This window comes from Stegostoma tigrinum, chromosome 6 (assembly GCF_030684315.1).
Source record: "Stegostoma tigrinum isolate sSteTig4 chromosome 6, sSteTig4.hap1, whole genome shotgun sequence".
In the NCBI taxonomy this organism is placed as follows: Eukaryota; Metazoa; Chordata; class Chondrichthyes; order Orectolobiformes; family Stegostomatidae; genus Stegostoma; species Stegostoma tigrinum.
The window spans coordinates 112021882-112041946 of NC_081359.1; the positions used below are offsets into that span (position 1 = coordinate 112021882).

A 20065-nucleotide genomic window follows, 5' to 3' on the forward strand; every position below is an offset into this window, starting at 1 on the left:
TTCACTGTTTGTTCTTTTATCATTCAGTTTAATAAAGCAACACTGAACTTGTTTCCTCAAAGTGCCATGGTGGGATTTGAACTCACATTGTGTGGCTAATTAGCCCAGGCCTCTGGATCATCAATTCAGGAACACAACCAGTACATTACAGCATCTGTACATTGAGATTGGTGGATTCAGAAATGGTGAAGGAAGGACATATTTGAACAAGAAATAGGGATGCTGCATATCTGGAGGATATCAATCATTGACTGGTTGTCTTTGTGGTCAATTTGTATATTTCATTCAGTGGTAGAGGCCCCCCAACACACAATCTCGTTCAAAGGACAATATTTAACTTGATCAAAACCTATGGAGGAGTGAGATTGATAAAATGGAGATATTGGGGCATGGTTTCATGGTTTAATGTTCAGAACCATTGCATGGTAGAGGCCTGAGTGAAAACAATTGTGTCAATCCACACTCAGGTCAGAATTAGAAATCCTCACTCAAATGGTTCAACTGCATTTACTTTCTGAATTCGAAAGGGTTCAGAAAATATTCACAGGGATGCTGCCAGGATTGGAGGGTTGGAGCTAAAGGAAGAGGTTGAATAGGCTGGGGCTATTTTCTCTGGAGCGTTGGAGGCTGAGGGGTCACTGTATAGAGGTTTATAAAATGATGAGGGGCAGGAATAGAGTAAATAGACAAGGTCTTTTCCCCTGGGGTGGGGGAGTCCAAAACTAGAGGGGCATAGGTTAACGGCAAGAGGGGAACGATTTAAAACTGACCTAAGGGGCAACTTTTTCACGCAGAGGGTGGGGCATGTTTGGAATGAGCTGCCAGAGGAAGTGGTGAGGCTGGTACAATTATAGCATTTCACAGGTATTTCGATGGGTATATCAACAGGAAGAATTTAGACAGAAATAGGCCAAATGCTGGCACATGGGACTAGATTAATTTGTCAGTATGGACGAATTGGACACAAGGGTCTGTTTCTATGCTGTACAACTGTATGACCCTATGACTCTCAGTGGCAGTAAGTAAGGATGGGTGACAAATGCTCACATCTTGAGAATTAATAAAACAAAGCAAAAATGGATTCTACAGGTTAGCCATCAGGTAATGCCCAGTCAGCATTTTATAAATTTATCATAACAAGTAAAAGAGCTGCAGATGTTGGAAATCTGAAACAGAACTGGAAATTGCTGGAAAACCTCAGCAAGTCAAGCAGCATCTGTGGAGAGAGAAGTTGAGTTAACGTTTCAAGTCCGGTGAGCATCCTTCAGTTCTAATATCAGCTCTGAAGAAGGGTCATGGGATTTGGAGCATTAACTCTGTTTTCTCTCCACAGATTAGACATATCCTAGAATTCTCTGTGAAGTGAGGGAAGAGATTGCTGGGCCCTTTGCTGAGATATTTGTATCATCGATAGTCATAGGTGAGGTGCCAGAACACTGGAGGCTAACATGGTGCCTCTACTTAAGAAAGATGGTAAGGAAGAGCCAGGGAAGTATGGATTGGTCAGCCTAACATTGGCGGTGGGCAAGTTGTTGGAGGGAATCCTGAGGGACGGGATTTACATGTATTTGGAAAGGCAGGGATTGCTTAGGGATAGTCAACATGGCTTTGCACTTGGGAAATCGTGTCTCACTAACTTGCTTGAGTTTTTTGAAGAAGTAATGAAGCGGATTGATGAGGGTAGAGTGGTGGACGTGATCTACATGGACTTCAGCAGGTGTTCAACAAGATTCCTCATGGTAACAAGGTAAATCACATGGGATACAGGGAGAACTGGCCACTTGGATACAGAACTGGTTCAAAGGTAGAAGACAGAAGGTGGTGGTGGAGGGTTGCTTTTCAGACTGGAGGCCTGTGACCAGTGGTGTGCCACATGGGTCGATGCTGGGTTCACTGATTTTTGTCAAGTATTTAAATGATTTAGAGGTGAACATAGGATGTATGGTTAGTAAGTTTGCACATTACACTAAAATTGGAGGTGTGATGGGCAGCGAAAAAGATTACCTCAGAGTATCAGAGATAATGGGAACTGCAGATGCTGGAGAATTCCAAGATAATAAAATGTGAGGCTGGATGAACACAGCAGGCCAAGCAGCATCTCAGGAGCACAAAAGCTGACGTTTCTTGCCTAGACCCTTCATCTCTAGGCCCGAAACGTCAGCTTTTGTGCTCCTGAGATGCTGCTTGGCCTGCTGTGTTCATCCAGCCTCACATTTTATTACCTCAGAGTATAACTGGATCTTGATCAGACGGACCAAGGGCCAAGGAGTAGCAAATGGAGTTTAATTTAGATAAATGTGAGGTGCTGCATTTAGGAAAGGCAAATTAGGACAGGACATATAGACTTATTGGTAAAGTCCTGGGGAGTGTTTCTGAACAAAAAGAGTTGGAGTGCAAATTCATATTACCTTGAAACTGGGGTAGATTGGAATAGAGAAGAAGGTGTTTGGTATGTTTGCCTTTGTGGTCAGTGTATTGATTATAGGAGTTGGAGGGGTTATGGTGCGGCTGTACAGTGCATTGGTTAGCCCACTTTTGGAACACTGTGTGCAAGTCAGTGGTTTTCAGGGGCAGGGGGTGAGAAAGTTCCTGCCCAGGCCCAGGAGTCAGAGTAGGAGATATTTTTACACATCAGAGAAAGACAGAGAGCCTTGAGGAGGAGGAATGTTGAATGGGCTTGAGATCTACTTTGTACCTGAGCACTCCTCAGGCGCTTCCAGTTAGTACTGAGGTAGAACTGCACGCCCTGCAGGGAGCCTTTGAGTGTGGCTCCTCGTATTATCAGCACAATCAGGACCAGGTAGGGGAATGTAGCAGTCACGTAAACAATCTGAAAGACACAGAAAGATGGCAGCACATCAGAGCAAACAAACATTGCAGAGTCAAACCTGTACAGTCCTTGTTTGAGGGACTCTGGCTGCTTTTTCATCTACACAGTTATTCAGACACTGGGATGGACCTTTCAGATAATAGAAACAGGATTCAAGTTAGCTCAGGGTGGAGGAATGCGCATCTTCGCATTCTGTGATCAGTAGAGATCTGAGTGGATCCAGTCCACAACAACTTCAAGACAGTTCCTATTGAATTTGGTCCCATACATAATCCAACTGTCATTGCCAAGAAGATGCCAAGATCACTGATGTAGCACTGGTAGACTTGTGTAGTTGGTGTGAAGGTAGTTCGACTGAAACAACATCTGCCAGCAGTACAGAGTCTAGGTGTACACAAGGGAAGGATATTAATAAGAAGGTTATAGGGTAGAGATAGATGTTGAATGTAGAGTTGTTATCCTAGACAGATACAGAAACCAGAGGCAACAGTAGGCCAGATGGCCCTTCAAGCCTGCTTGGCCATTCAATATGACCATGCTTGATCCTCTAACAGAAGGCCATATTCCCATTTTCTCCAATGCACCTTCAAGCCTTTCTTGAATATATTCAGTGACTTGGCCTTCACAGCCATCTGTGGTGGATAATTTCACAGGTTCACTTACCTCTGATCTGAATGAAGAAACCTTTCCTCATCTCAGTCCTAAATGGTCTGCCCGTATCCTGAGTCTGTGTCCCCTGGGTCTAGACTTCCCAGCCAGGGAACACACCCTCCCTGCATCTAGTCTGTCCAGCCCTACTGGCATTTTATATGTTTCAATCAGATTCCCTTCCATCCTTCTAAACTCCAGCAATTACAAGCCCAGTCAAATCAATCTCTTCTCATAAGACAGTCCTGCCATCTCCGTATCAGCCTTGTGAACTTCTGCTGCACTCAATCTTAGGCAAGTAGGTTCTTTCCTAGGTATGAAGACCAAAACTATATGCTCTACTCCAGGTGTAGTCTCACCAAGGCCCTGTGTAACTGCAGTAAGACATTCCTACTTCTGAGCTCAAATCCTCTTTCAATGAAGGCCAACATACCATTTGCACTCCAAATTGCTTGTTTCATCTTCATTCAATGGTGCAGAAGAACACCCAGATCCCTTTGTATATTTACACTGCCCAATGTATCACCGTGTAAAGAGATGGACGAGTATAAGTTGGTAAGTTAATATATGAGGCTGCTGGGCTTTGATGTAAAGGTTAATGGTTAATGGGGGATGAACTGGTGTTGATAGAGGGGTAAAGCAAGTGGAGGGATAGATGTTGATGGAGTGTTAACATACTAGAAAGATGGCTGTTGATAGGAGGGTTAATGTGGTGGAGTCATGGGTGATAGTGGGCAGTTCTCTGTGATCAACTCACCTTGCCTGAGCTGCGAATCCCTTTCAGACAGCACAAGAAGATAATGACCCAGGCAGCCAGAAGGCAAATGGCCAGTTCCCACCGGACTGGGCCTGGGTCATGTAGACCTGAGCTCCTTGACAGTCCCAGGGTACGCTCACTGCAAAACAAGGAACCCACTGCATCAGATATTTGCAATGTGGCTATCACCAAAACAGAGAACGGCAGAGAAGTAGAATCAGAACATGTACAGCAAATTAAAAACCACGGTCATGCAGTCATACTCAAACTAGAAGCACTCCAGTCTGAGACAAGAATTGTGCTGGACTTGAAATGTTAGCTCTTTTATCTCAGATGCTAAGAAACTCAGATACTGATCCACTTCTGCAGCACTTTCTGTTTTTATATCAGATCTCCAGCAACCTCAGTGTTGTTATTTTACTAATGTGCACAGTTGTCACTGGATCAACATCCTGTGCACATACTAACGAGGCGGTCACGTAGCTAAACAACAGCAGGGACCTGTGGCTTTAAATGACCTGTTCCTCTACTGAGGATTCACTGCAATTCTTATACATGAAAAATTCATGAGATATGCTAAGGTGCTGTGTTGTGCAAGTCAGTTTGACCTTCCATCCGTCTAATTAGTGACAAAAATAGAGTAATAGAGGAGGAAAGAGATCACTTACTTCCAGAAGACTTCACTGGCACTCTGGTGAGTTAAGTTGGCAGTTAAATTCTGCAGGGAATGAGACAAAGCAGTTCCTGTCAGTCTGTGTGCCGAAGTGTACCTGCAGTGCTAACAGCTCCAGCTTCATTAATATTGACCCAGTGACAATGAAAGAACAAGTTAATTTTACATCTGAAACTTTGGGTCATTGAATCACTCATTTACCTCATCTCATCTCTAATACTCTTCCTGGTTAAAATTCCGAGTCAGGTTTTCCTGCTAATTAATGAAAACCTAACTTAAACACTATGACAGAGGCAGGCAATTGAGCCCATTGAACTTGACTCATCATTCAATTAGATCACGGCTGATCTCCTATCTCAATGTAATTTCCCATTTTATCCTCATATCCCTTCAACGTTGGAATCAATTATTAAGGAAGAGATAGCAGCACATTTGGAAACTCATAATCTAATCAAGCAGAGTCAGCATGGCTTCATGAAAGGGAAACTGTCTGACTATTCTACTGTGGTTTTTCAAGGAAGTCTCAACCGGAATGGACAGAGCGGAACCAGTAAACGTGTTGTATTTGGACTTCCAGAAGATGCTCGACAAGGTACCCGATAAAAGGTGAAGTCTTCATATAAAAGCCCACAGTGTTGGAGGTAGTAGATTAGCATGGATAGAGAATTGGCTCATGGGCAGGAAACAGCAAGTGGGGGTAAGGGATTCTTTTTCAGGTTGGTGACCTGTAACCAGTGGGTTCCATAGGGATCAGTGCTGGGGCCACAACTGTTTGCAACATTTATTAATGACTTGGAGGAAGGAAGTGAATGTACTGTGGCCAGATTTGCAGATGACACAAAAATAGGTGGCAAGTCAGGTTGTGAGAGCGATACAAACAGTTTACAGAGGGAGGATGATAGTTTGATTAATTGGGCAAAAAGTGGATAAATGGAGTATAATGTGGGAAAATGTGAAGTTGTTCCTTCTGGAAGGGAGAACAAAAGAATAGGATAGAGTTTAAATAGATAAAGACTGCAGAAAGCTGCAACACAGAGGGAATGGGGTGGGGTATGAACTTGTCCATGAAACACAGAAAGCTAGCACACAGGGCAGAAGGTAATCAGGAAAGCAAGTGGATGTTGGCCCTTATTTCATGTGGTTTGGAGTGTAAGGGTAGGAAAGTCTTATTGTAACTGTACAAGATGCTGAGGAGACCACATCTAGAGTACTGTGAGCAGTTCTGGTCTCTGGTTAAAGGAAAGATGTCATTTCATTGGAGGCAGTTCAGACAAAGTTCATGAGTATGATCGCTGGTATTATGAGCAAAGGTTGGTGCTCACTGGAGTTTAGAAGAATGAGAGGTGATCTCATTGAAATGTATGGGATTCTTAAGGGGCTTGACAATGTTGAGAGGATGTTACACCTCATAGGAGAGTCTAGGACCAGAGGGAATAGACTTAGAGTAAAGAGACACCAATTTAAGACTAAGATGAGGAGGAATTTCTTCTCTCGTAGGATTGAGAATCTTTAGAACTCCTTGCGAAAGAGAGCTGTGGGGGCAGAGTCCTTGTGTATATAAGTAACGCTGAGATAGACAGAATCTTGAACAGTCGGGGAATTGAGAGTTACGGGGAAATGTCAGGAGAATGGACATGAGGAATGTTCAATCAGCCATATTCCTACTAAAGGGCAGAGCATGCTTGAGGGGCTGAATGGCCTACTCCTGTTCCTGTTTCTTATGGTCTTATGACAAACTGTAAATGTCTTTAATTCCATTGTTATTGTGAATCTTTTACTGTACTATTTTTAATTGTGTTGGTGAAATAGCAGTTGAGGGATGACTCAGTCTGTGACTTGTTGTGTGGAGATCACCCAGGCTGCAATGCTGCTGCGTGTGGATATCACTGCTCAGGTATGTCTGGTCTTACTGATGCTGAATAAATCACTGTCACCAATAACAGCACCTTTGTCCAAACTCGCACAGTGACCCTGTTGACCTGGCCTCTGTTCTGCACTATGACCCTTCACCATGTCATGCAACATGACCCATGACTCTGTCCTGCACTCAGATTCTCAGACTGCTACGCGCTTCAACCATTACCATTGATACCACACCCTTTCACACAGTTGTATGTGCTGTGCTGTATGACGTGGGAGGCTCTCTCTGTATTCAGAAAATCTCTCCATTCCCAACCATACTGCCTATGGCCTCCATCATGGAATTGATACAGGGGCTCTCCTTACCTGACATAAGTGAATGTTTGCTGGAGCCTCACAGGACCAAGGCAAAGGGTTCTGGAAAGAATTCCCAAGATAGAAGAATGTCCAGGCGATAATCACATTATAGTAAAGAGAGACCAAAGATGCAACAACCAGCATTCCGATTCCAATCCCTGGGGAAGTAGGAAAGAGAATAATGTCAAGCTTCACTGGTTGAGAGAATTCTGACAAAATGCCGTTGGTGTAACTGGGGAGGGCCAGGAAACACTGTTCCCATTGGTAGCCTTACAGACAGCACCTGTTGGCTGAAGGACAATTGTGGAGATTGTGAAATTACGCCCCAAAAATCACTCTAGAGCAACAGGTAAATGGAGATTTTCCAAGTCTGAGAAACACACATTTTAGTATCACTCCTGAAAGCTGCCCGACAGTGCCCACTCCATCAATACTGACCCTCCGACGGTGCGGCGCTCCCTCAGCACTGACCCTCCGACAGTGCCCACTCCATCAATACTGACCCACCGACGGTGCGGCGCTCCCTCAGCACTGACCCTCCGACAGTGCGGCACGCCCTCAGCACTGACACCTCCGACAGTGCGGCGCTCCCTCAGCACTGACCCTCCGACACTGCCCACTCCCTCAGCACTGACCCTCCGTCAGTGCGGCGCTCCCTCAGCACTGACCCTCCGACAGTGCGACACTCCCTCAGTACTGACCCTCCGACAGTGCCCACTCCCTCAGCACTGACCCTCCAACAGTGCGGCGCTCCCTCAGCACTGACCCTCCGACAGTGCGGCGCTCCCTCAGCACTGACCCTCTGACAGCGCGGCGCTCCCTCAGCACTGACCGTCCAACAGCGCGGCGCTCCCTCAGCACTGCCCCTCCGACAGTGCGGCGCTCCCTCAGCACTGACCCTCCAACAGTGCGGCTCTCCCACAGCACTGACCCTCCGACAGTGCGGCGCTCCCTCAGCACTGACCCTCCAACAGTGCGGCTCTCCCTCAGCACTGACCCTCCGACACTGCCCACTCCCTCAGCACTGACCCTCCGACAGTGTGGCGCTCCCTCAGCACTGACCCTCCGACAGTGCGGCGCTCCCTCAGTACTGACCCTCCGACAGTGCCCACTCCCTCAGCACTGACCCTCCAACAGTGCGGCGCTCCCTCAGCACTGACCCTCTGACAGCGCGGCGCTCCCTCAGCACTGACCGTCCAACAGCGCGGCGCTCCCTCAGCACTGCCCCTCCGACAGTGCGGCGCTCCCTCAGCACTGACCCTCCAACAGTGCGGCTCTCCCACAGCACTGACCCTCCGACAGTGCGGCGCTCCCTCAGCACTGCCCCTCCGACACTGCGCACTCCCTCAGCACTGACCCTCCGACAGTGCCCACTCCCTCAGCACTGACCCTCCGTCAGTGCGGCGCTCCCTCAGCACTGACCCTCCGACAGCGCAGCGCTCCCTCAGCACTGACCCTCTGACAGTGCCCACTCCCTCAGCCCTGACCCTCCGACAGTGCCCACTCCCTTAGCACTGACCCTCCGACAGTGCGGCGCCCCTTCAGCACTGACCCTCCAACAGTGCCCACTCCCTCAGCACTGACCCTCTGACAGTGCAGTGTAGCCAGTATGGACTGATGTTCTCTGCAAGAACAAGTTAAACAAGTGGATAGCATCTCTGTGATTAAAACCAGCAGCTGGCAATATACAACACCTTTCAGCAGAGGGCAGCATTTCCACACATGTATTGGTCCTGCTCCTCCATACTGTCCCAGACTGAGCTCCATCAGGAAGAGTGGCAGACCAGTAAATAGCATCATAATGCAGTATGGAATCAGGAAAGCACCTGGAATGGAGAGACAGAACAGGATTAGATATACATCTGAAATAGAGAAAGAGGACAGGGTCAGGAACACACCTGGGAATGAGAGAGAGAGAGGACAGAATCAGAAACACAGTTAAAGCGGGGTTTGGAAATCCTTAATGTTATCAAGTGATGTCAACCTGATTTTGTGAAAGGGATATCGTCTTTGACTAATTTATTGGAGTTGTTTGAAGTAGTAACAAACAGGGCAGACAAAGGGGAATTTCTCACGGTTTTCCAGAATTTATTTGATACATCAAAGGTTACCACATAACATAAGAGCACATTGCATTGGGCACAGCACATTAGGATGGACAGAGGATTGGTTTATTGTGAAGGGAATGAGATTAAAAGTTGGGATGTTTTGCTACAGTTGTGTAGAGCATTGGTGAGACCACATCTGGAGTACTGTGTACAATTTTGGTCTTCATCTTTAAGAAAAGTTATAAATGTGTTAGAAGCATTTCAGAGAATGTTCATTTGACTGATATGTGGGATAAGGGAGAGGTTTATATGACAAGGTAAAGTTAGATAGACTAGGCCTGTTTAGAAAAATAAGGGGCGATCCTATTGAGGCACATAAGATTCAGAGGGGATTTAATAAGGTGGGTGTTGAAAAGATGATTCCCCTTGTCCTTGGAGGAGAGACTGCAGCTGGTTTAAAATTAAGGGGTCTGCCATTTATCACTGAGACAAAGAGAAATGTTTTTCTCCCAGATGGTCTTTAAGTTTTGGCTCTCACTTTCCCAGAGAATGGTGGAGGCAGAGTCATTGAATCATTTAAAGGCAGAGGGAGATAGATTCTCGACAAAAGATGGAATAAAAGGTTACCAGGATTAAGTAGGAAACAGGAGCTGAGGTCACAATTGGATTAGTTGGCCAGATCATGGCCTTGATCTTAATAATAGGTAGAGCAGGCTGGAAGGGGCTGAATAGCCTACATCAGTTTATAATTTGTATATCTGTATATGAAAGAGTTACCAAATTGTTTTAAAGCTATGCTTTCTCACAAAGTTTTAAAAGGGGACATTGTTGGACAAAAGCATGGCTGCCATTGATTAAATGATATGAATTGACTTCAATTTCTGGGAAGTTCCACCAGCAATTATAAACTCAGACACCACTCTTCTGGAGCCTCGCATCCTTGCTTTACGTTGGCATTGCAGTCAAGAAACGCCAAAGAATAAGATGCATGGGATCCACAGTGATTTGGCTGCATGGATTCAGAATTGGTTTGCCCATAGAAGGCAGGGGTAGTGGTGGAAGAGTATTTTTCAGGCTTGAGGTCCATGAATAGTGGTGTTCCGCAGGCATCCGTACTGGAACCTCTGCTGTTTGTGATATATATAAATGACTTGGCTGAAAATGCAGAGAGGTGAGTTAATAAGTTTGCAGACAATACAAAGATCAGTGAACAAAAACAAAGTTGCTGGAAAAGTTCAGCAGGTCTGGCAGCATCGGCGATGGTAAAAACAGAGTTAACGTTTTGGGTCTGGTGACCCTTCCCCAGAACTGAGATCAGTGGAGTTGTGGATAGTGTAGAGGGTTGTCAAAGAATACAGCAGAATATAATTTAGTTGTGGATATGGGCAGCGAAATGGCAACTGTAGTTTAATCCAGGTAACTGTGAGGTGCTTTGGGAGATTAAATGTCAAGGAAAACTATACAGTTAATGACAGGACCCTGAACAGCATTGATGAACAGAGGGATCTTGGAGTTAAAGTCCACAGCTCCCTGAAAGTGGCCACGCAAGTGGATAGGGACGAGAGTCAGGACGTCATGTTGCAGCTTTATTAGACTTTAGTTAGTCCACACTTAAGAGTATTGTGTTCAATTCTGGTCGCCACATTACGGGAAGGATGTGGAGGTTTGGAGAGGGTGCAGAAGAGAATTACCAGGATGCTGCCTCGATGAGCGGGTAGGGGCTATAGAGACTAGAAAAAATCTGGTTGTTTTCTCTGGAACAGAGAGGCTGATGGGAGATTTGATAGAAGTCTATAAAATGTATAGCTCAAAATCTTTTTCCCAGTGTTGAAATGTCTCGTACTAAAGGGCATGCATTTAAGGTTAGAGTGGGAAAGCTCAAAGGAGACGTGAGGGGCAAATTTTTTTGTAGAGAGTGGTAGGTGTCTGGAAAACGCTGCCAGGGGATGGTGGTGGTGGCAGATACAATAGGGGAACTTAATGGCCTTTTAGATAGCATATGAATATGCAAGGAATGGAGGGATACGGACCATTTGGCATCATGTTCAGCACAACATTGTGGGCCAAAGGGCCCATTCCTGTTTGGGACAATTCTATATAACAGGGTGTGGAGCTGGATGAACACACCAGGCCAAGGAGCATCTTAAGAACAGGAAAGCTGATGTTTCAGGCCTAGCCCCTTTATCTCAAAAGGGAGAGGCGAAGGGGGTTCTGAAATAAATGGGGGGGGGGGGGGGGGGGGGCGGCGGACCGAAGTGCAGTGGGAGAGAGATCCCCTGAGGTTGGTCCGGAGGGAGAAAAGTAACTTCTTCAGGTTTGGCACCCTTAAAAGAGGCTTCGCAGTGAGGTTAAAATTGTATCAGAGATAATAGGAATAGCAGATGCTGGAGAATCTGAGATAACAAGGTGTGGAGCTGGATGAACACAGCAAGCCAAGCAGCATCTCAGGAGCACAAAAGCTGACGTTTCGGGCCTAGACCCTTCATCAGAGAGGGGGATGGGGGGAGGGAACTGGAATAAATAGGGAGAGAGGGGGAGGCGGACCGAAGATGGAGAGAAAAGAAGATAGGTGGAGAGAGTATACGTGGGGAGGTAGGGAGGGGATAGGTCAGTCCAGGGAAGACGGACAGGTCAAGGAGGTGGGATGAGGTTAGTAGGTAGATGGGGGTGCGGCTTGGGGTGGGAGGAAGGGATGGGATGGGTGAGAGGAAGAACCGGTTAGGGAGGCAGAGACAGGTTGGACTGGTTTTGGGATGCAGTGGGTGGGGGGGAAGAGCTGGGCTGGTTGTGTGGTGCAGTGGGGGGAGGGGACGAACTGGGCTGGTTTCGGGATGCAGTAGGGGAAGGGGAGATTTTGAAGCTGGTGAAGTCCACATTGATACCATTAGGCTGCAGGGTTCCCAGGCAGAATATGAGTTGCTGTTCCTGCACTGCAGGAGGCCCATGACGGACATGTCATCTAGAGAATGGGAGGGGGAGTGGAAATGGTTTGCGACTGGGAGGTGCAGTTGTTTGTTGCGAACTGAGCGGAGGTGTTCTGCAAAGTGGTCTCCAAGCCTCCGCTTGGTTTCTCCAATGTAGAGGAAGCCACACCGGGTACAGTGGATGCAGTATACCACATTGGCAGATGTGCAGGTGAACCTCTGCTTAATGTGGAATGTCATCTTGGGGCCTGGGATAGGGGTGAGGGAGGAGGTGTGGGGGCAAGTGTAGCATTTCCTGCGGTTGCAGGGGAAGGTGCCGGGTGTGATGGGGTTGGAGGGCAGTGTGGAGCGAACAAGGGAGTCACGGAGAGAGTGGTCTCTCCGGAAAGCAGACAGGGGTGGGGATGGAAAAATGTCTTGGGTGGTGGGGTCGGATTATAAATGGCAGAAGTGTCGGAGGATGATGCGATGTATCCGGAGGTTGGTAGGGTGGTGTGTGAGAACGAGGGGGATCCTCTTTGGGCGGTTGTGGCGGGGGCGGGGTGTGAGGGATGTGTTGCGGGAAATACGGGAGACGCGGTCAAGGGCATTCTCGATCACTGTGGGGGGAAAGTTGCGGTCCTTGAAGAACTTGGACATCTGGGATGTGCGGGAGTGGAATGTCTTATCGTGGGAGCAGATGCGGCGGAGGCGGAGGAATTGGGAATAGGGGATGGAATTTTTGCAGGATGTTGGGTGGGAGGAGGTGTATTCTAGGTAGCTGTGGGAGTCGGTGGGCTTGAAATGGACATCAGTTACAAGCTGGTTGCCTGAGATGGAGACTGAGAGGTCCAGGAAGGTGAGGGATGTGCTGGAGATGGCCCAGGTGAACTGAAGGTTGGGGTGGAAGGTGTTGGTGAAGTGGATGAACTGTTCGAGCTCCTCTGGGGAGCAAGAGGCGGCGCCGATACAGTCATCAATGTACCGGAGGAAGAGGTGGGGTTTGGGGCCTGTGTAGGTGCGGAAGAGGGACTGTTCCACGTAACCTACAAAGAGGCAGGCATAGCTGGGGCCCATGCGGGTGCCCATGGCCACCCCCTTAGTCTGTAGGAAGTGGGAGGAGTCAAAAGAGAAGTTGTTGAGGGTGAGAACGAGTTCAGCTAGGCGGATGAGGGTGTCGGTGGAGGGGGACTGGTCGGGCCTGCGGGACAAGAAGAAGCGGAGGGCCTTGAGGCCATCTGCATGCGGAATGCAGGTGTATAGGGACTGGACGTCCATGGTGAAGATGAGGTGTTGGGGGCCAGGGAATTGGAAGTCCTGGAGGAGGTGGAGGGCGTGGGTGGTGTCACGGACGTAGGTGGGGAGTTCCTGGACCAAAGGGGAGAAAATGGAGTCCAGATAGGTGGAGATGAGTTCGGTGGGGCAGGAGCAGGCTGAGATGATGGGTCGACCAGGGCAGGCAGGTTTGTGGATTTTGGGAAGGAGATAGAAACGGGCCGTGCGGGGTTGGGGAACAATGAGGTTGGAGGCTGTGGGTGGGAGGTCCCCTGAGGTGATGAGGTCATGAATGGTGTTGGAGATGATGGTTTGGTGCTCGGGTGTGGGGTCATGATCGAGGGGGCGGTAGGAGGTGGTGTCGGAGAGTTGGCGTCTGGCCTCGGCGATGTAGAGGTCAGTGCGCCATACTACCACTGTTTCGGGCCTAGACCCTTCTTCAGAAAATCACTTTAACTTGGTGCCATGTGACTTCTGACTTTGTCCAGCCCAGTCCAACACTAGCACCTTTTTTAATATTCATGAAATAATTAGGGAGAGAGGAGGAGGAGGATCGAAGTGCAGTGGGAGACAGATCCCTATTATTTCTGGTACAATTCTATGTTGCACAGTGGATAATATCACTCCGCAGGAGGTAGTGGTAACAAAGAGTAATTAAAATTCGTTAGGCCTGTAAAGGAGCTAATGGGCCATTATCTACCTCATACAGTGACCGAGACAAAGAAAAACTTAGCTCGTCCTACATGTGATCGTGGCAATAAATCCAGCTATCACCCAAAGTAAGCAATGAATCCTTGACTGGGGTGGGAAGAATGGCGGGGTGCAGGGAACGTGAGGTTTAGGGAAAATTGAAAGTAATTGATAAATTGATGCAAACAACATGAATAGCACAAGCAGGATTGGGGCATGCTGTGGGTTGTCAGCACGTTGCAGATGTGAGAAGGCAGCTCCATAGGAGTATGAATGTGCTGGCAAACAACCACCGAGAACAGGCTTAGGAGCAACATCAGGGTGACACTAGCTGGCTCCACTTCTAGAAATGTCAGCCCTAAAGAAACTCATTTGGCCACAATTAATTAATCATTAATCTGCACAAGACAGTTTGGCTTGCCGGAATAAACATTAAAATTGCAATCCTGAACAAGAAAATGCATTAAGAAGCCCCTGAATGAGATTAATGGGCAATTCATTAGCAGCAAGGAATTCCTCCTCATCTCTGCCCCAAAGGGAGACCTCTTAGTTTGGAAAATGTGCCTGTTACTTCTGGATTCCTCAATGAGTGGAAATATCCTCTTAGCACTGGTCCTGTCTAGCCACTCAGAATGCTATATGTTTTAGTAGGATTGTTCCTTATTCTTTCTGAGTTCTCCCTTGCCCAAACTGCTCAACCTTTTCTCACCATTCAAGCTGCTCATCACAGGAATCGATCGAGTGAACCTCCTCTAAACTCTAACACAAGTGTACCCCTCCTTAAATAAGGACACCAGATCTGCACACAGCACTCCAAGTACGGTCCAGTTGGAGTAAGGCTTCTCTGTTTTTGTACAACATCCCCCCCCTTACAATGAAGGCCGAACATCCCATCTGCTTTCCTCATTACTTGGTGCATGAGGAAGCTATTCCCTCTTTAAACATTGCCCCACCCTCCATCGTCCCCCCACCACATCTCACTGTGTTACACCTAACTGCGTACCCCCCATCCTTTTCCTTTCAGCAATCAAAACAACTCAGAATTCCAACATGATCTTTAGGACAGCATTCATGGGCTCCTGCTCACACTAGGTCCTCGTATCTCCAAGATCAGGAATACAGCAGGATTTGCACTAGACAAATATTCAAATCTGTTTGCTGATTTTTTATATTACCCTCATTCTGAAAACGCTGCCATCTGTTCAACCACAACAATTCACATTTTCAAAGCACCATAAAAGTTAATAAAACCCCTTAGAGTGCTTCTCAGGAGTGCTGGAAAATATTTGCGACTGGGCCATCTGAAGACATATCTGGACAGACATCTAAAAGATTGATCAAAGAGCTAAGTTTTAAGGGGTGTCTTAAAACAGGAGGTTGGGGTGGAGAGGTGTCAGGGGGGTTTTCCAGACCCTGGGGCATATGCAGCTGAAGGTGAGGCCAATATATTGCTCAAAAGACCAGAGTTAGAGAGCTGGTCTTTAAGTGTTGAGATAGCAAATCGTCTTCCTTATTCATTCATGGGTCATGGGTGTTGCTGGCTGGTCAGCAGTTTTTCCCTGTCCCTAGATGCCTTCGAGCTGCCAACTTGAGCCACTGGAGGCTGTGTGTCCACAATGCTGTTTGATTTTGACTGAGTAACACTGAAGGAATGGTGCTATATTTCCAAGTCAGGATAGTAAGTGGCTTGGAGAACTTGTAAGAGGTGGTGTTCCCATAAGTCTGCTCTCCTTGTCCTTCCAGATGGAATGATGACCAAGAGGCTGGAGTTAGAGAGCCTAAAGGATGGTGAAACTGGAGGAGGTTAGTGACAGGGCAAGACTAAGTAGGGAATGAAAGAGTGTACAGGAAGTTTAAAATTGATGAAGTTTTTGACTGGGAGTCAACACCAGTCATCAACCATTGAGGTAAACACAGATGATGTGATAAGTATTAAGACGGTAGAAGCAGAGTTTTGAAACACATCAAGTTTACAAAAAATATGATTTGGACTCAGGATGTCAGGAATGTGTTCGAATAATCAAGTCTAGAGTGAGTGAAGGTGCAAATGATGGTATCAGTAGTGGATGAGCCAAGACAGAGATGCAGACAAGTTATGCAGGAGGAAACACATGGTGTTAGTGATGGCGCAAACAAAGAAACATAGAAGAAAGGAGCAGGAGGAGGCCATTCAGCCTTTCAAGCTTGCTCCACCATTCTTTATGATCATGGCTAATCGTCCAACTCAATGGCCTAATCCTGCTTTCTCCCCATAATCATTAACCTATTCACCTAAGTGCTATATCTAGTCACCTCCTGAATACATTCAATGTATTGGCATCAACTACTTCCTGTGGTAATAAATTCTACAGGTTCACTACTCTATGGGTGAAGAAATGTCTCCTCATCTCCATCCTAACTAGTAGATCCTGAATCTTCAAACTATGACCCCTGGTTCTGGACACACCCACCATCAGGGACATCCTCCCTGTATCTACCCTGTCCAGTCCTGTTAACATTTTATAATGTCTATGAGATCCCTCCTCATTTGTCTGACCTTGAGCGAAAACAATTCCAACCTAGTCCATCTCTCCTCATATGTCAGACCCGCCAGCCCCACATCACCTGCTAAACCGTCATTGTACTCCCTCGAGAGCAAGGTCATCCTTCCTCAGAAAAGCAGATAAAAATTGCACACAATATTCTAGGGTGTGATCTCACCAAGGCCCTGCACAACTGCAACAAAACATCACTGCTCCCGTACTTGAAAACTGTCACAATGAAGGCCTACTTACTGGGCGGCACGGTGGCTCTGTAGTTAGCACTGCAGCCTCACAGCACTGGGGATTCGGGTTCGATTCCAGCCTCGAGTAACTGTCTGTGTGGAGTTTGCACATTCTCCCCGTGTCTGCATGGGTTCTCCGGTTTCCTCCCATAGTCCAAAGATGTGCAGGTTAGGTGGATTGGCCATGCTAAATTGCCTATAGTGTTCAGGGGTGTGTGCGTTATAGAGGGATGGGTCTGGGTGGGATGCTTCAAGGGGCAGTGTGGACTTGTTGGGCCAAAGGGCCTGTTTCCACACTGTAGGGAATCTAATCTAACCATCTGCCTTCTTTACTGCCAGTTGCACCTGCATGATTACCTTCAATGAAGGTGCACAAGGACATCCAGGTCCTGTTGCACACTCCGCCTCCCAATTTACAGCCATTCAGGTAGTAATCTGCTTCCTTGTTTTTGCTTCTGAAGTGAATAACTTCACACTTATCCAGATTATACTGCATCTGCCATTGGTTTGCCCACTCACCCAATATCTCCAGATCATGCTGAAGGATCTCTGCATCCTCATCACAGTTCACTCCCCCATTCAACTTGGTATCATCTGGAAACTTGGAGATATTACATTTTGTTCCCTCATCCAAATCATAACTATATTTGCAAATATCTGGGATCCCAGCACTGATCCCTGTGGCACCCCGCTAGTTACCACCTGCCAATGTGAAAAGAAGCCATTAATTCCTACTCTTTGTTTCCTCTCTGCCAAACAGTTTTCCATCCATCTCAACATACTTCCCCCAATTCCACGTGCTTTAATCTTCCACAGTAATCTTTTATGTGGGACTTTGTCAAATGCTTTCTGAAAGTCCAAATATACTACATTGACTGGCTTCCCCTTGTCAACTCCACTGGTTACATTTTCATAGAATTCCAATAGATTTGTCATGCATGATTTCTCCTTCATAAATCCATGCTGACTGTATCTGATTCTGCCACTGCTTTCTAAATATGCTGCTATAAAATCCTTGACAATTCAAGATTTTTCTCCACTACTGATGTAGGCTCACTGGTCTATAATTCCTTGGCTTCTCTCTACCTCTCTTCTTGAATATTGGAGTGATATTAGACATCCTCCAATCTGCAGGGATGGTTCCTGAGGCTACAGAATCCTGGAAGATGACCACCAATGCATTCACTATTTCCAGAGCTACTTCCTTAAGTACTCTGGGATGCAGATTATCAGGCCCTGGGATTTATTGGTCTTCAATCCAAACATTTTTCCCAACACCAATTCTCTACTAATATTGAAATCCCTTAGTTCTTCCCTCTCATTAGATCTTGCAATCTCTAAAACTTCTGGGACATGAAGTCAGAAGCTCTTTCCGATACTGTTGCGAGGTAGATGGATCGAGTTGGTCACTTGATAATGGAGTTTGGAGTGGGGAATTGAAAACAATGGCATCAGTCTTCTAGATATTTAATTGGAGGAAATTTCTGCTCATCTGGCACTGCTGTGAATTGCGCTGAGGCTACCAGAAGCAGGAACGGGCTTTAAGAGCAGGACAAATTAAAACTACAATAGGTCGAAATCACAGATCAACAGAAGTAGGAACTGGTCTTGGAAACATCTGGAGGTGATGGCAACAGAAGCATGAGAGGATATGTCAGATGACAATGAGTGAGCATTAGGGGTGGATCTTGGAAACAGGATTTAACTACCATCTGAAAAGTCAATTGGTAGTGAGGACCTAGGTCACCAATTCTGGAAACAACCCTGACCCAGAAGTGCAGCAAAGGAGCAGAGTCTCCAAAGCCCAGCTTGTTAATGGTTGGTATTTTGTCCAAGTTATAAGTGCTTGTATGTGCTTGAATAAATTAGAATTTAGTCCTGTATCAGTCTGTGTGAGTGACTGCCGGTTGACAGGCACGGCACATGCCACTTTCATCATGGCTCAACCTTCTAAGCTCCACATAACAGAAGCTGAGTCTCTGAGATCTCTCATCATAACTTAACCCTTTTATTGCAAGGATCATTCTGGTGAATCCGTGCTGGGGCTAGTACCTTTTTCCAGAAGTGCCACGTCTGGTTTTTACACATTGCTGCAGGTGGTATTTAACCAAGACAAGGTAAAAATGGTATAACACATTCATTTCTGTATTTATAGAATCATACAGTGCAGACGAGGTCCTTCAGCCCATCAAACCGTATGCATGGACTTCAGTAAAGCATTTGATACGGTCCCTCATGCCAGACTGGTACAAAAGATGAAGTCACATGGTATCAGAGGTGAGCTGGCAAGACGGGTACAGAACTGGCTTAGTCAAAGGAGACATAGGGTAGCGGTGGAAGGATGCTTTTCAGAATGGCGGTTTGTGATGAGTGGTGTTCCACAGCCATCAGTGCGGGATCTCTGCTGTTCGTAGTCTACATAAATGATGTGGAGGAAAACATGGCTGGTCTGATTATTAAGTTTGCAGACGATATGAAGATGAGTGGAGTTACAGATGGTGAGGAGGATTGTCAGAGGATACTGCAGGATATAGATCATAAAATGTGAAGCTGGATGAACACAGCAGGCCAAGCAGCATCTCAGGAGCACAAAAGCTGACGTTTCGGGCCTAGACCCTTCATCAGAGAGGGAGATGGGGGGAGGGAACTGGAATAAATAGGGAGAGAGGGGGAGGCGGACCGAAGATGGAGAGTAAAGAAGATAGGTGGAGAGGGTGTAGGTGGGGAGGTAGGGAGGGGATAGGTCAGTCCAGGGAAGACGGACAGGTCAAGGAGGTGGGATGAGGTTAGTAGGTAGCTGGGGATGCGGCTTGGGGTGGGAGGAAGGGATGGGTGAGAGGAAGAACCGGTTAGGGAGGCAGAGACAGGTTGGACTGGTTTTGGGATGCAGTGGGTGGGGGGGAAGAGCTTTGCAGAACACCTCCGCTCAGTTCGCAACAAACAACTGCACCTCCCAGTCGCAAACCATTTCCCCTCCCCCTCCCATTCTCTTGATGACATGTCCATCATGGGCCTCCTGCACTGCCACAATGATGCCACCCGAAGGTTGCAGGAACAGCAACTCATATTCCGCCTGGGAACCCTGCAGCCATATGGTATCAATGTGGACTTCACCAGTTTCAAAATCTCCCCTTCTCCTACTGCATCCCTAAACCAGCCCAGTTCATCCCCTCCCCCCACTGCACCACACAACCAGCCCAGCTCTTCCCCCCCACCCACTGCATCCCAAAACCAGTCCAACCTGTCTCTGCCTCCCTAAC

General features: G+C 47.0%; 1 protein-coding gene across 1 annotated transcript in view; it reads right to left on the minus strand.

Annotated features, from left to right (window-relative positions):
• The window catches only part of slc6a7 (solute carrier family 6 member 7), an 82031-nt gene that overhangs the window by 26188 nt on the left and 35778 nt on the right, over positions 1-20065 (minus strand). The window contains exons 3-7 of the mRNA XM_059646888.1: positions 8820-8951; positions 7135-7283; positions 4904-4953; positions 4236-4374; positions 2696-2830 (exon numbers count right to left, since the gene is read on the minus strand). Coding sequence (XP_059502871.1) covers positions 2696-2830; positions 4236-4374; positions 4904-4953; positions 7135-7283; positions 8820-8951 — 605 coding nt within the window. The remainder of the gene's footprint in view (positions 1-2695; positions 2831-4235; positions 4375-4903; positions 4954-7134; positions 7284-8819; positions 8952-20065) is intronic.